This window comes from Homalodisca vitripennis, chromosome 5, assembly GCF_021130785.1.
Source record: "Homalodisca vitripennis isolate AUS2020 chromosome 5, UT_GWSS_2.1, whole genome shotgun sequence".
NCBI classification, from domain to species: Eukaryota; Metazoa; Arthropoda; class Insecta; order Hemiptera; family Cicadellidae; genus Homalodisca; species Homalodisca vitripennis.
Genome location: NC_060211.1, coordinates 85,683,243 through 85,700,044, shown reverse-complemented (window position 1 = coordinate 85,700,044; position 16,802 = coordinate 85,683,243). Strand labels below are relative to the sequence as shown.

Below are 16,802 nucleotides of genomic sequence, written 5' to 3'. Positions count from 1 at the left end.
TATGGTACATTTAGACATGCAAAATGTGTCTCTAAAATATAGAGGCTCGGAAAAGTCAACAGTTGCAGTTTTTCTTTAAGTTTCCTTGCTAGATTCTCTGAATTTAGTTTTGCATTTTGAACGCTCTGTGGAACTTGCTATTGCCCCTCGCTCCCCACAACACTAAGCTGTAGCATTAACAATAGAATTAGTGTAAATAATAACGCTAGTTTACTTTCCAATGAAAATTACTTTACTAACCAACTGACAGATTGTTGTGGAAGCCTCCAGAGCCAAGAATACCGCCAATCAAATGCTTATATTTTATCTGTATTCGAATCCTTACAAACGACTACAGCATATACTCTCTGTCAGCTCCGCCCATATAACATTTGGACTACTACGTAGCCTTAACGCAATTAATTTGACATGTAGGCAAGAGGAAGTCTTCGGCAATACAGAGACATGAACGATGAATTTGGAAGGAATCCCTAGTTATGTGACCAGAAGTACTGATTCCCGAACATCAGTGGTTGGAGTACAAGAACACGCCATCAGTCCCAGTCTAAGTCTAATAGGATAGTCGTAGAGCTTGTATGGCGCATGTTTGGTTATTTACTCTCTCGCCGCAGATGAAACACCTTTACCAGATGTGCTAGTATTTACCTCTCTTTTATTTTTCAAACAACTGTGAAATCGCGTGCGTTTGTTTGCGTTCTGGTATTTCGGGGTTGTTGTGAAACCAGGCAGCAGAGTGATGAGCGGTTAGAGCGAGGTGTTAATAGTTTCTAATATCTTCGAAATCAATTATGAATATCAAACAATTTTCACGAAATTTTGTAAAGCAAATTTCCTTTGGTCTGTATTTAAAAATAATTCCATTCCAGTAAGAAATGCGTTAGCATATTCGTTGCATTATAAGGCAATGCAAAGTATAAATACTCGTACAGAAATATCTGCGTTCTTCAATATTCTTTACTGAAAACTGGCTTTGTTTGAATTAACTCGTTACTTAAATTAAATTCCTAAAATAAGGTACAAAAAAATCTACATAATTTTTATTTTCCGTAGTAATTCTTTGATACAATTAAATTAGTATAAATCGTACAGAAATAATAAAAAATGCCTTTATTGTAATATCTTATGTAACTTTTATTACAACTATGTAGCAGTAAAATGCCAAAAGGAATAAAATATTTAGTATATATATATATATATGTAGGTTTCCAACAGGAGGGTTTATTTCTGGCTGGTTTATATCTTCCAGTTGAGCCTACACTGGATACAGCAAAAACAGATGGGTCACTTAAATCTAGACAACCCCGTGGATGCCCAGGAGCGGCACACCACTAACTGCAAATGTCGAGATTCTGGGGTGCAAGGGCAATTCGATAGGTCTAGTCTACTACGGGAGATGATTGATGGAGTTGGTGGGTTTGTTCACTACGAGTCAAAGGTTCTTGCCAGCCTAGACATGGTGTGTCACCCCCTGCCTGCTTTGACTGGAGAGGCTGGCTCACAGCTGGCTTCTTCTTCCGAGGGGATATGATTTAAGATTAGTGCCCTAAACTTTTCATCGTGAATCTTGACAGGAGACGGCTCCTACCCCCAGCCTTACCAATCTAGAATAACCTGTCACTCCGGAAGCAGCACAAAGATACCTATATGACTAGGTGCAATTTTCTAAGCTTCTTTCCATTTGTAGGATTTACCAAAAAGAACAGAAATTAACTGAGTAATGCATGCAAACTTTTATAAATGTTCAGAGAATGCATGTCCATCTTCGTGTAGTCTTTGCAGCTCTACCACTCTGACCATACAAAGTACGAAAGACTTCTCGGAATCTATTTGATTTTAATATTAAATATTTGATTTTTTCAGTTAGAGGAACAGTTGTAACGGCTTCAGTGTGGAACTCTGTTCATTTAAAATTGTAAGGGATTCCAAGAAATTGAAAGCACTGTCGTGAGGTGACAGGGAACGGTGATATGTTTTATCCGACACGACGATCGCGCCAGATTCACTTTCTGGGAACTAGAAGTGTGCCAGACGACACAGAGGAAGTGGCCGGTCCTGTATATCAACTGTTGACACCGACGCCACCAGCACCTGCGGCCAGATAAATCACCCCTTCTCACCTAGCCGCGAGAGTGAACAATTAAACTATGTTTGTTGGCCGACAAGATGTCTCTGTATCCATGCGTGGCAGGGACATTCTTTATTCTGAGAAAATTTACATATCCATGTCCGTTGAGAAATGGCAAATGGTACAGTATTAAAATGAACACATCCATTAAAATGCTTATTTTGCATAGCAAACAAAATATAAAGTGTCGATAAGAAGTATCTACACACAGTGTGAAATATACCCATAATTTATAAGTAATAAAGTAATATTTTCACTTGTAAATTAGCTGTAGTTGCCAAAAATAAAAACAATAAATAATGTTTTGCTTAAAAACGCCATTTTCGCTAATTTATTAATTTTTCAAAACACTTCAAGTCATTAAATTTCAAAATTTACAATAACAAACTTTAGGAACGCATTTATTTACCAATACGAGCAACCTACGAAAACTTTTAAACAGAAAAATTACAAAAAATAGTAAAAACAAAAAAACTTTCTCAATTTGAACAAGAATTGCCATTTTTTTTGTTCAAATTATGACAACATTTTGCCTTGGTCTGAACAAATTCAATAGTGTTATGAAAATTGGCTGAGACATTTTGATAAGGTAAATTACTTATCCAGATTGACATAAAGGGTCGAGTCACAGTGTACGAGCACAGTTTACATTGCGCGGTGGGTGGTCGACCCGCTAAGAGACTCACTATGTAACTTTTAATAGACCCCAGAATTAAAAAACTATGCTGGTAAGACCCAAATTCATATAGTAAATCCTAACAAGTTTTTTATGTGAAGTATGTAATAAACATCTTCTGTTCACACGAAAATCTTATCCAATAGTTGGATTGTATTTCAAGCAATTCAATTTATCAACTAACATTTGCATTTTATTCCAAAGCTACATTGGGCAAACTCAAAATTACTTCCGACTAAGAATGACCGGCCGCATTTCTCAATAACATCTGTATGTCTTAAATCGTATGATTTTATTCATCTTTATGAAAAAAACCCCATTAGCCTTATCGCTATTCACCACACCAAAAGTTTCCTTTTACGGAAATTGAAGCCATAGGATCACTAGAGTAGAATGAAGGCGTGTACCCTGACTGACTTCAGCGCCGCTTCCGGAGTGACAGGACGATTATTGATGGGAGTAGGAGCCGCCTGGAGGTACAAAAGGAGGCCGGACCAGCACTCGCGATCCGGAGTACACCCTTTCCCTATACTGCTTCCATCTTGTGCATGTAGTTCTCTTGACTTAGAGTGTCTGCCCATATCTCTCATCCATACAGAAGCACAGAGTACGTGACTGAGATGAGTGCGCTCTTCGCCTCGATTTTCTTCCGGTCCACCCAGACCTGGATTATTGTGTCGACCCTCCGTCTGGTGAGAAGTATAATCTGTCTTCTCCGTCCCTAGAGTCAGGCCATGCTCACCCATCCAGTCTAGCACTCGCAGCCGTTCGAGCAGCAACTATGCCTCACCGAAGGTTGTCGCAGTGATGAGCGTATCTCACGAGGAAGCTCCCTCCGGGAATTTACATTAGGAGGATCCCGTCGTGGGCTATGTTCGAGAAGTACGATCCCAGGATAGAGCCCTGCGCAGCTCTTGCCGTGGTCTCCTTCCACCACGGCCGTTGGTAGTTGTGTACGTCAACCACCTATTCCCTGACGTGAAGCATACAGAGAAGTCTAGAGAAGATAAGAATAGAGTGATAGTGCAAGTCCAAATGTCTCACATCAGACTTCTTTGTTAGTATACTAAAGAACGATGCTGATAAAAATGTTGGTCATTGCTTTTTTAAATTTGTTATTAACCTTGACATTTTTTCGGAATAGAGTTTAAGACTTTCTGAGTCGTGCTGGCATTAAGAAACTTTAGAATTAATATTAACAGTACAACAATGATAATTTCTTCCAATAATTTACAACATAAACATGATCGTGTAATATTTTGTGTTTAACAAACAATCATATGGATCGGTTGGCTTTTGTTATAATAGAGTGATGTATGAATGATTATTTATACAGTTAGTATAGATGAACTAGTATAAATGATTATTTATACAGTTACACCATGGTAGGAAAGACTGTTCGATGTGACTGTTGACTTCAGCTCCTTTCACCTTCCGCTTAATGGAGCGTCTTGAGACTGAGACTGTCGTAGACTTGACTCCAGGAGACTGAATAGATCCCGCATGACCGAAACAGTAGAGTACCTTGGGAATACTACTTAGTTCTTGTAATGAATTCAGCATCCTAGCCGCTCCAACATACTGAGAAAGAGAGAAAGCAATGGTTGACAACCAATCTAGTCAGACGGTGACGAAGACGTTCAAAACTTACTCCTGGCAACACGATATTGTTTTCTAGTTGCAGTGATTCAACATCAGAATCAAAGGAGCTCTGTCTGGTTTACTTATCTTGATTAATGGATGTCTGTTGAGCATCACACCAGGTTCCAAGAGTCAGTGACAGTTTCATATTACCGACGCTGCACCAATCGGAAGGTGAAGTGAGCTAAACTCAACATTCACATTGATGTAGATAATTTCATGACGAATATTAATGCAAAATAAATCCTTCCGTAGACCTTTAACCGTCTGAGGAAAGGTTAGTTCTATGTTCTTTTTGACCAGAATCCAGTAGGTTCTAAAGCATCAAGTTGAATTTGTATCTTTTGTATGGCACAGCAAAATAGAAAGTAATATAAATTTATATTTTGTATTATATACATTGCTTGACATCACATTTGAGACTATAATGCACAAAGTAATAATAACACTTGGGAATACTTTGTGAATCAAATTGTTTATTCGGTGTAAGGTCTTGCACATAAACTCATCACAGTCTGTATGTTCACAAAGTCCTCTCCCACATCACGGGTAGATTTTATTGCTCTTGTCTGTGCATTGCGGATAGTGAGAGGTCGTATAATGGCGACCTTACATAAGTCTGGCTCGGATCCCAGCATATGTTGAGGAAACTGCGTCGCGACGCACCAACACTACCAGTCTCGAGCGGCAAGGCCGGGTGATGTATTAATACCCGCGCTGGTCTGTGTGTATGCGATCAAATTTGCACTCTGGAGTGACATAAATCAATATTCACATGGTCAGGAATAACCGATTATTATTAGAATGTTCTGTAATAGTCCGTGGTGAGTTGTCAGAAAACATCAAATGTTGTACAGTCGACAGTTTGTACACCAGTCTGCTTGGACAGGTTCCCTTTAAAAACGACTAGTATAATATATTAAAATGGCACTGGCTTAGAAAGAACCCCCTTAAAGTGTCTTGACAATATTTAGAAGCTTATGGACGTTTTCAGAACGTTTCGTACGTTCTAGTGCAATAATCGAACAGTAGTAGTATACACATTGAAATCGCACTGAACAGTTTAATTTACTCAATCATGCTCTATCATAACTCGATGGAATTTCCAAATAAATAAAGCGCACTTGTTCACTGAACAATAACAATAAAATGTAACAAATAAGTACTAAAGGGTCAATAACAACAATGAAAATAATGGTGTAGATTAGTTAAAATTGGTTAAAACTTAATTTAAGGCACCATACGAATGATATTTATTGTAGGAAAAATGACGATCGTGTCGATGTAAAACTTAACTATGAATTGATTTGCTACTAAACTACTCAGTAAGCGTTGCTGGCGTCACGTCATTACCATTGCATAATTTTCGCGCCATCAACTGCTAGTACCATTCGTATAAATTAGTCACGCACGATAATACACTCATAACCCCCCCCCCACCCATAAACAAGCTTACTTGGCTTAGTCTATCTTGCTCTTTCAGTTGAAAGATACTACTGTAATACTAACCTCCTCGCTGAATAAAAGGCCGGAAGTTATACAGTAACAAGCAAGTTCTGAAACTATTATTATTGGTTTCTACCTTTATTTTGTCTGATGTTAATCACTTTGAATCTTAGTAAATAATAAATTTCAGAGCCACAATATAACTGTATTTTATGCAACGCTCAATGGTTTATGAATGAAAGTGTTTCTCTGTCAGTATGTTTTAATTTTTATTTTTCATTAATTGTGTTTGTTCTATTTTTGTGTTACCAAATTATTTATAGAATATTCCAATATAAGCTGTATACAAATATAAAAATCAAGATTATATACCTTTTATTGAAATTTCATGTCAGCATATATTATTCTTTGAGACGTCAGTCCGAAAACAATAAGTAGCCTACTTCATTTAATGCATACAGTTGAAGTGTATAGTAGTCAAATGTTTTCTTAGTTACATGTTTTATTATGTGTCCCGTAATTCCACAGTCATGCCCACTTGTTTCATTTACATTTTTTGACTATGAAACAATTGATTCTTTCCTGCAATGTATTACAATCTTACAAGTGGAATACTACTACTAGCAATATGTCAAGTAATCTCTATTACTTGTGTTCTTATTAATTGAAGATATTGTATACAATATATTTTGTATTGCACATGTCTGAACAGTATTTTATTAGCAAGATATAAATTTTATAACAGTCGTAAGTTGCTATTTTTTCAACAAAATACACTAGGATGTTGTTTAACCGATTTCAATGGAACCTAAATTCTCCTAACATGGTATAAAAATACTATGTATAACGAAAATATGTGTTAGCAGGAGATACAATATACCACTTGTACACAGAAAAAAACGACCCTTGTTTTATAGGCTACTGCGTTTTCTCATTCGGTCCTTCTTTATTTATGTAATTGAAACCAAAAGTATATTTTTACTAGAGTCGATTCAGTTAATCAGTTTTCCGCTGTTTACTTAATACAATCAAAGGTTTCGAAGGTTTATTTGAGACTCTAGTGCAGTATAATCATTGATTCATTGTAGCACAATAGACCACTCAAATTATTCTATAAATATGTCACTTATAATAATTAATATAGAATCTTTTTGCGAATTAATTGTTACATTAATTCAACACTGGATAAGTGACAACTATAAAATAGACTAAACGGTAATTAATTCATTATCGGTTCTAGTCACATGGTATTTTGTAATGTTATTAATAATAGGACAGCAGTCATTGCAGGAACTAGATTTTTCCTAACAATATTTTCTTGGATAATAATACGTACCTATTGTATTACATGTAAGCCACTCGTAATTGATTTATAAGTCATTTAAGGAGGATTTGTAATAGGTAAAGAATTTAAATACGGCACACATGCAAGGACATGCGAGGGAGTCCAAGTAGTCCGGATCCCCCCCCCCCACAATTCTCAATGTTTTCAATTACTTTTTTAGTAAACGATTATTATCATTTAAATAAGTCAGTATTACTGACATGTACTGCTGAAAGATCGTTCTCAACAAAGAAACGGGTCAAGAATTTTTTAAGGAAAAAAGTGGGGCCTTACTCTCTGTCCACTACGGGAAAATGTCAATTGTGAGACCCCCCAAAATTTATTCCTGGCTACGGTCTTCTACACACGTATAATATAATAGTATATTGTGTCGGTCGCCAGTCTCTATAGTAGATAGCAGGTATGTGCTGTAGTCAACATTAAAAAAAAAAAAAAACTAAATTACATATCTCTTGCAGTTTATTGTTAAACAGTTATAGTATTCTTCTGTATTGAAAGAACATTTCTAGATACTAAACTCATTGCGGTTTTATACGCTGGCGGAACAGAATCTTGATTGTCTTTATGACTCATAACTATTGATTTGCATGTATGGCTGTAACATAATTATGAAGAATTGCTATTATTTAATATTGACGTGACAACGTCTTAAATTAGGTTGCGGCTCGGAGTCACTCATGAAAAAGTGTAACGCCCGGTAACGTTACGATGCCCGTCCAGTGGGTCCGCCGCACGGGATCCGCACGGGATAAAGCAGATAACTGTGGGTCCGCCGCACGGGATAAAGCAGATAACTATGTTTATTCGTGAAAATGTGGAGTGCTTAGATTCGTCATTTACAACAACTACAACAATAAAGGTAAATAATTGTACACTGATATTTCATTATCGTAAACTATGATTGATTGATTAATTGTTAGATTGACACAAAAGTTGAGAAACTGAGTTTATTGGTTATGTCATACTATTGACAAATGTTGATAGTGTTAAGTAAATTATTAGTTTAAATCACTCTGCAATCAATCGTAATTCAGTCGATTGAGAAGAAACAGCGCGTATTGCTAGTCAAACATTTAAAATAACAAATTATAACCTCTAACCTGTCATAACAGTGCGACCAAACAAACGAACTAAACCGACCAATCACCACGCGCGGAGTTAGAATTTAACTGTGTTTAGCAAGAATTTCAAATTCCAATTTTTAGTAAATGTTTTATTCAACTTTACCATTTACAATAACAAATTTTAATTAATTTCAAATTATGTACAATGTTTTAGTAAACAAAATATATTTCTATAGTTAAAATTTGTGCAATTCTTATTTTCATTCAATTCCTTGTTCCTATTGTGCAATTTAATAATATTCATATCAATAAATATTCTACCGAGAAAAAGACGTTGTCACGTAAAATCTTCGCCCGTAAAACCGACTTTACAGGCAACCATAATTTTTTTTATGTTACATATATTTTATCATTTCTTTATGGTTAATATACACACTGATTTAACTAATAATATTATTAACAACATAGATTATTTCGCCAAAAGAGATTAATCGTACAACGCAACGTATCATTGTTTTCTGTCAAAGTCAACGAACATGATAAAATATTAAATTGAAATTATTAGGATAGAGTTAAAAATAAACGTAAACAAAACGTTTGATAGAAAAACTATTTTTTATAAATAATCTGAGATTACTGAACTTGGCCGAATTACACCCAATGGCCGTCGACTGTCCGTTCCGTCATGGAAAGCTACATGACGCGTCACGACGTCACGTTACGTTTCGTCCTGATAAATGGTCTCGAGAGCTCCTACCGACTCCTTGACGTGACGTTGCTGGCGAGCCATCTGCATTTGATTTAGAGTAAAACATTTCATCAGGACTTGGACGTGACATGACATAACGTTCCGCAACCATATAGCCGTGTTTTTACTTTGTTTTTTAAAGTAGGATAATTTTTATCTTTGAGTTAGAAATCAATCTATTAGCTTTGTTGATCAAATCAATGTTAATAATATGAAAGCACAATTTACAATTTCCAGGGATTGTATTATACTTTTAAAATTTATTTTCAGATTAGGCTAGATCATGGCTTACTGGAATTTTTAGTGTATTTAAACTTGTTTACCTTCCGTTTCTTCTACACGTTAACTTGCAACAAAATGTTTTGTTAGCTGCAAAGTTTAAGCAAGATTTCGCTTATGCGGTTTCAGCCGTAGCATGATAGGTCTATCAAATGTATTAATACTAACAACATTATTAATAAAGATATTTACTATCTCATTTCCAACATAGTGTTCTATGTTTTCACCTCCCAGCGATCTTCTTCTAGGACCCTGCAGCCTATGGGGAGAAGGTGTATTGGCTTAATATATTTATGGCTGAGACAGGATATGTCACGTATAACAAGAGAATGATTACAGATACAAAACATTAAAATGCAGATCTCTTAAATTTTGTAAAGTGAATTCTTTTAAAACAGTTTTATCAGATTGTATAGAATGTACAAAAACACAATCACAAAATTCTAAAATGTTATCGTGTGTCACATAGTATGTGTTTTAAAACTCACGTAAAAAAATACATTTTTATTAAATGTATTCACAAATATTTAACGATTTAAAAATAGTGGGTGAAACGTGATAAAATTTGAATAAAACAAAACACTGTATTTTTAAACATTTAAAAATAAAATAGTGAATCCAAGCAAATTGAACCGAGAAAATGACCTGTCTCATCAACATACTTACTTACAAAATTTTATTTCACGTCACAAACTAAATATTGTGTAAAAGATAAAATAGGTATTAACTCTACTATTTATTTATGTGATAAGGCACGTGATATAGTAAACTATTTTCATTGAATAAAAAAATTGACATTTAAAACATATGTCTCTAAAGTGAGGACTGTTTTAATGTTGAAAAGCAAAATGTTTCCAGTATTTTTATATAAATTTTAACCAATTGGTTATAGAAAGTAACTCTTTGTCACACGTAATTTTAAAACATTTATAAAAAAAATTTAATACTTTTCAAATTGACAGTTCAAAACACGAAGTTAAGAAAACCCATTTATTTTCTGTTTTTATGAACAATAAAATTTACAAATTCTCAATTTGCCGTAGTTTTGGTTAAAATGACATGCCACGTGAACATAAGTAACAAAATCTTCACACCATTATAAAATAAATATTTTGAATACAGTTGACCATGGTTGTAACATAAAGCGTATTAAGGAGTGGTACTTCATGCGCCACACCATTTCATGAATCTTTGAAATAAAATGTTTATACATTTAAACTTTGTGCATATATATTCGTTTTTAAGCGAGGGCTTCAAAACTGTTTTCAATATTCTAATAAACACATTAATTTCCTAGTATCAATGGTAAAATATAGTAAATATGCATGGGTATGTTTATTTAAGTCGGGTTACGTACTTCTGCACATATAATAGGAAATTATGGATGAGTTTAATCGAATTTTGTATTTTTTTATTTGTAGATATAACTGATCAGCTGTTTTAGGTAATATAGGTTACTAATCAGATGTTCGACCTAACGTTAGTTGTTCAACGTAATTGAGTTATTTAACAAATTTTATGAATCATAATATTTTAAGAATCCTTCCAGATCCTTACATGTTTTGGATGAATGTTTTCAAAACTTTCATGCTGGTGTGAGATTGTATGCTGAACATTTTCATCATTTAAAACATAAATACGAATATTGTTTCGTTTAAAACTAAGAACTTGGTTATTAAAAACCATTATTTATAAATAATGTATACGTTTTAACAGTAAAAGCGTTTAATTAAATATCATATGACGTACATTTCATTTATATTTTTTTAGTTTTACGCATTTTACCTTTTATAGAATATTTATTTTTGATTGTAGTAAAACTGGGGTTGATACGTTGATGTGACACACCATTAAATAATTCAGACAAAAATTTGCTGGTTCCGTAATTGTCATTTTGGTAATGTATGAGTTTTTGTTCCGTTATTGAGATTTTTGAGGTTCTCTGTATTAAATAAGGTGTATAAGTAATTACGAGAAGGGTAGTTGCATAAAATTGCAGGGTCAGAAACTGATTAAACAAATTACCCAAGTAATGTTAAGAGATTTTCAATTCCATTTCTGTTACAATATTACTCCATTATATATAATATAATGATAATAGTGTGAGTTGTGTTAAGAAGAGAAATACACTAAGGTAGTATGTTGGTTTATGTATAGTAAATTAAATTGTTATCTCAGATTAATCTCAAAATAAAACAGACTTCAATTAATATCATCTGTTCTTCCAGAGATTCCTTGTGCTGGTTTATGAAATTAGTTGGCTGATCGAGGTTTTAAATTAATGCGACACTAGGAGTCCCTAACTGGTGTTATAATGCATGTTTAATTGTACATACAGGCGTGAGATTAGGGTGTAAATATTACTGACCTGCGTCAACTGCAAAGTTGGAGTCCTCGAGGTCTTCGTCTGAAGTGGATGCTGACGACGAAATCTGCGGCATTCCGAGACAGTCCTTGCCGCTAGGCTGAGACAGTGATTGCCCGCTCAGCACGGAGTCAGCAGGACTGACGCTGAAAGAAGAGTTGTCACTCAGCATCTGAGGAACCCTAAGGTAACGCACATCGTCCCCGACACCCAACCCACTGTCCTGAGACTTTGCCTCGGGAAGAACCCCATTGGAAGCCTTCTCCCACCGGAAAGCTTCCTTCACTTTTGTCCACTTCGATACTTTCGCCTTGACCCCTCCTGATCCTCGAGTCTCGAACTCCTGCGTGCCGGCCAGGCGGTACTGCGTCGTGGACTTCATGATCTCTTCCACTCCCACAGATCGACTACGCTCCCGTTGTGCTCTTCATGAAGGTCTGACGTAGCCCGTAGTGCGACGACTTACACTTGGTGCTCCTTTTGTTTCTCGAATGTTGCTTGTTTTCGTCCACCTCCATTTCTTGTTCCACTTTCTGCGAGATGGCCACATCCTCCTGAGCGATGTTTTCCAAGTACTTCACTCGTTCTTGCAGTTTAGAATTCTGTATCCTGAGTTGACCCAAATGTTCCATCAATCGGTAGAGGTTATCGAGATGTTCGATACCTCCGGCGACCTCGGAGGTCGATCTCTTGTACACTGGCAACTGCGATTTCTTATAAGCCTCGATCTTCTCATTGGACATTGCTGGGAGAGCTTTGATGTAGTCCAAGAAGGCGTCTTCTTCTTCGATCGCTTTGCTTATCCTTTGACTGATCGATCTTTCTTCCGTGATCGCGCTCTCCTTGGACCTCCGACGAGCACCCTTGTGTAAGTCGCTGCTCATCTCCGATGATATCGAGCTACCCCGCGAATCTTCAGACTTTGACCGTTTCCTCTCTTTTTCGGGGACCAGCTCTTGCTCAGAAACTGAGGCCATTTCGGTTTTGTCGGAATGAGTCGATTTCTCCATATCGGATATTTATTTCACAACTTAGAAGCTAGCACTGTTTAGCAATTACATTTCAAAATATGGAAGAGGAGAGAAGCGTAGATAAACAGTCTACGGAAAACAGTAATATCAAATAACTGCATAGTCTACGTATTATAAATGAAATGCACTTTTTCTTAATAACAACATTTAAAAGTAATATAATAATATGTAAAATAAGGCATTTTTAAATGTGCTAAAACTCAAACTAGGACTATTTCTGTATATTAGACACTAAGTAGATGGAACCAGACACTGGCGCGGGAGATAAACACACGATACGATTGGAGAGCACAGAAGGTACCGCGCAAGCATCCGCCGCAACAACTGTTCAGAATAGTCCGGGCGCCGCCCCACCACCACCTTGGCAAGCGTCCCGACGCGGCCCGCAGCATTCAGGCCACCACAAAAACACTGCATTTTTCATACCTCTTGATTATATCCTCAGAAATAACTTCGCCACAACCACAACGGCATGGGTTGATCGATTATAAGTATCTGAATGAGTGTACGATTATTTTGGGGAGGTTGTCACTTTGAGGCTTTGCGTATACTAAGAGTTTCCATTAAAGTATTTTACATTCTAATAAGTAAAAATCCCCAATTTGCTCAATTGGTTTACGGTTTTAGAAGTGCATCATCCTGCCCATTTTTGTATGTTTACATTTACATTTTCAGCTATACGAGTAGTATGATAAAGGACAAAGCTTAGTAGTGACAATATATTCTGTAAGTCAGTTTTAAATATTGGATTCAAATGTTCAATACCTTCTGCATAACATAGTAGATAGTCAAACACTAAATTTTGTTAAGAAATCTTTTTTCTTGACTCTGTTACTCTGTTTGCGTACTATTCAATTCCATTCCCTGACCTCAGAAGCCAAGTAAAAATTCTAATTATTTGGTTACGCAATCAATTCGTAAATTATAAACTGCACTCTAATGTAAAATATATATTTATTTATAACAGGACGTGTACCAAAGTTAATATTTTTTTAATCGACTATATTCTAGTCAGTCGTAATTACAAAGTGAAGTGCTGGATCCAGAACTTGTGTAGTTTCAAGGGAGGGGAGAGGAAATTAAGAATGTGTAATTAAATATATTCCATTTTTGTTCCTCTTTTTATTTTATTTGTATGTTACGCTTTCTCAATAAATCGACTTTTACAGGTTCTAGGCAACTGCACTCTAAATGGCAACGTTTTGCACGCTTACTAAATATCTAGTTATAAGAAGGCATTCCAAATCAAATAGCACATGTGAAATGTAAGATAGAAGCCCAACTTTAAATATAGCATCACCTGCTATAACTTCCGTGAAAATGCTCTCATATATTAATGGTGTTGATTTTCCCAGATACGGTACCTACAACTATATACAACGTCGATACTTAAGATGCGTCTAAAATCTATATTTAAACAAATTCTAACTCAGTTATGAATTATGGGGAAAACAAAATACTGTAGTGAATTAGACGAAACTATTTAGAGACTAAAGGCGCTTAAACGACTACTTGCACAACCTTTTACTTCTCCGATTTTTACAGTTAAATATAATTTAATGAGATCGCTATCGTTGTTAACAATTGTTTATGATGACAATGATTTGAATGTTTTTCTTTTAAATGAAGCCTTAAATCATTTTAGCCGATAATCGCTATGTCGGTTTTGAATATACCTTTAGGAGGTCACCTAGTAACCTTCAAATCAGGAGTTTGGGAGAAAAGTAGAAACAGCCTACATTACCACTTTGATCAGACAGTAAAAACGAAGTTGAAATGTGTATGAGATTACGGTTATTGCGTGAACGGGACATGGATAGGACAGTCCAAGCAGGAACTAATATCTGACCGTGGGATAAAAATAGTAATTTTAATATTATACGACTCCCATATTTTAAAGAGTGTAGTTTATAAACGGAAATAAAACCAGTAAGGTCGTTAGGAATGCCCAAGAAAAACATAAACGATATAGTTTATTTGACAGGCAAAATCTGAACAGCAGAAAGCCGAGAGTTAATTGTATCAGAGAGTATCTTCAGTACAGAGCACTTTAGGTTATAACGTAATCCAATATTTGTAATAACAGTATAAACAAGAAATCCTTGTATTTATTAATATATACGCCTCTAGATCAACTTTGGTCTGTAAAATTAAAATTGTACAATATTTCGAACATTGCTGTATCGCAACAGTACCATCACGTTTGGTAGAAGACATCATCGCAAACTTATATTTTGAAATATTTACAGTACACCTTGGTTTGCTTTGTTTCAGACAAAACAAACATTTTATTTGATTAAAAAAAATTATATGAACCATCTTCCTGACAAATCTCACTGGTACAGTCTTACAACAGATTTAGGGATTTATTATAATCAATTTGAGGCACTGTTATATCGTTACAGAGAAACGCAGATCTAGCCGACGATAGCGGAAATAAATTAACAGGTAATTATGTTATCTACTGAACATGTGTTTAGTCGCGCGTGATTTTTAGGGATTGACATCAAAGAACTAAAACATATAAATAGAATATAGAATGGTTTTAATTTTTAAATTCCACAACAAATAAATGAAATAAACTGTGAAAATTTTACTATAAAGACCGTTCTACTAATTAATACAGCAATCAAAGAGCCAGAAGGTACTTTTCTTTTCATTCCTTGCTACAGGAACCATAACAGTAAGGAGCATTGGCAGTGAGGTGAATGCAGTCTAATACTTCAACCACACATAAAAATAATCCGAAATAGAACCCTTAGCAGTTAACGTAGATGCCAGCAAGTGGTGTTTTATGCGAATACTTCTGAAAATACGCCAGTTTATTGTGTGCTAGGTTCTCTACAACTGCATCGCTCTTGTATACAGAGTGTGTCAACATCCACGCAATATCAAGGCACAAGGTTTACTACTGCGTGTTATCTTCCCACGTTTCTGAGTAGTGTATCGCATTAACTGCGACTGTAATAAATTATTTTCTAGTACATACAGGCTGAGGAGCTGACATTAAACTTGGCAGGTATCGTGAACTGAGAACTTCCAGAAAGTATTTAAATACTACTGAGAGTAGGCCTACTTCTTTTTGCCCACTGCCTAAAGTATGGTTAATACAATCAACCATACTAGATATGCGCTCACATGTTGTGGGCTATCTATTTTCACCATTCTCCGATATAATATGTCCACAACGCGTTGTGGGTATTCATTTAGAACACGTTATTGGTAAAAATTTCGGGTATACTAATCTACAGGAGACGAAAGCTTTTTTCTGCCACATTGATACAATGGAATGTTGTGCTTTATTATTACAATTTATTACAGTATGTCCCTTATACTATTTTACGAAATCAAATAAATTAATTGTGCGTTCTATGAACAGGTTGGATAGATTAAACATTACAATGAAATCATAAAATCGCTGTCAAGTTTTATACAGTACACTTCTCTAACAAATGAAATATTTTGTCGTCCTTGGTTCCATACTTGTTCGTTATCAATCCTGGGTTGAAAAATAAGCCATAGAACATGCCAAATGTTTGGTTCCATCCGTCCAATTATACCACCAGTCTACGTACATTCTAGAGCTTTCTCCTTCTAGTTAAAGTTGACTTAGATTGGTCCTTAATTTTTGGATTTTCGTAAAATGTCCATACCAAGTTTTATCAAGGGCTCTTCTTATTAAATTGTGTTGTTGATAATTGATTGTTTTCGGCATGGAACTCTATTACCTTGGCTCCAAATGTTTATTCCGTTTATTCAATCTCTTGTTGAAACACAATCCGTAGAACATCTATCCCTAACGGGGATAAGATCCATCCAATAACAAGAGATTTACTGTTCCCATCCAAGGGCTTCATCCTCTCTGGTAGTAAATACTTAATTATTGAAATCAAATAATATAAAAATGTACAAATTTTATTAAGATCAATTCAATAACAATGTAAATTTATAATTTATTACTGAAAATGGATTTTTTATTGTTTTACAAAGATTAGAAAGTATTTCTAGTTTCCGAACGGTTTACACGGCTCCAGCACCTTTGGTAGTGTCCCGCTTTGAAGACAAACAATAAAGCATCCTCG

At 35.4% G+C, this 16,802-nt stretch overlaps 2 protein-coding genes across 2 annotated transcripts in view; both read right to left on the bottom strand.

The window, feature by feature from the left end:
• The window catches only part of LOC124362460, a 69,033-nt gene extending 56,962 nt beyond the window's left edge, over window positions 1-12,071 (bottom strand). The window contains exon 1 of the mRNA XM_046816978.1: window positions 11,693-12,071. Coding sequence (XP_046672934.1) covers window positions 11,693-12,071 — 379 coding nt within the window. The remainder of the gene's footprint in view (window positions 1-11,692) is intronic.
• A 25-nt stretch (window positions 12,072-12,096) lies between these two features.
• On the bottom strand, window positions 12,097-13,033 carry LOC124362461. Its single transcript, XM_046816980.1, has one exon. It carries the CDS (start codon window positions 12,697-12,699, stop codon window positions 12,097-12,099), a length of 603 nt encoding a protein of 200 aa, XP_046672936.1. The 5' UTR covers window positions 12,700-13,033.
• Window positions 13,034-16,802: the final 3,769 nt, after the last annotated feature.

Bases quoted from the DNA above. Each gene is read 5' to 3' on its own strand.
- LOC124362461 (XM_046816980.1), bottom strand. From the start codon at position 12,699: ATGGAGAAATCGACTCATTCCGACAAAACCGAAATGGCCTCAGTTTCT.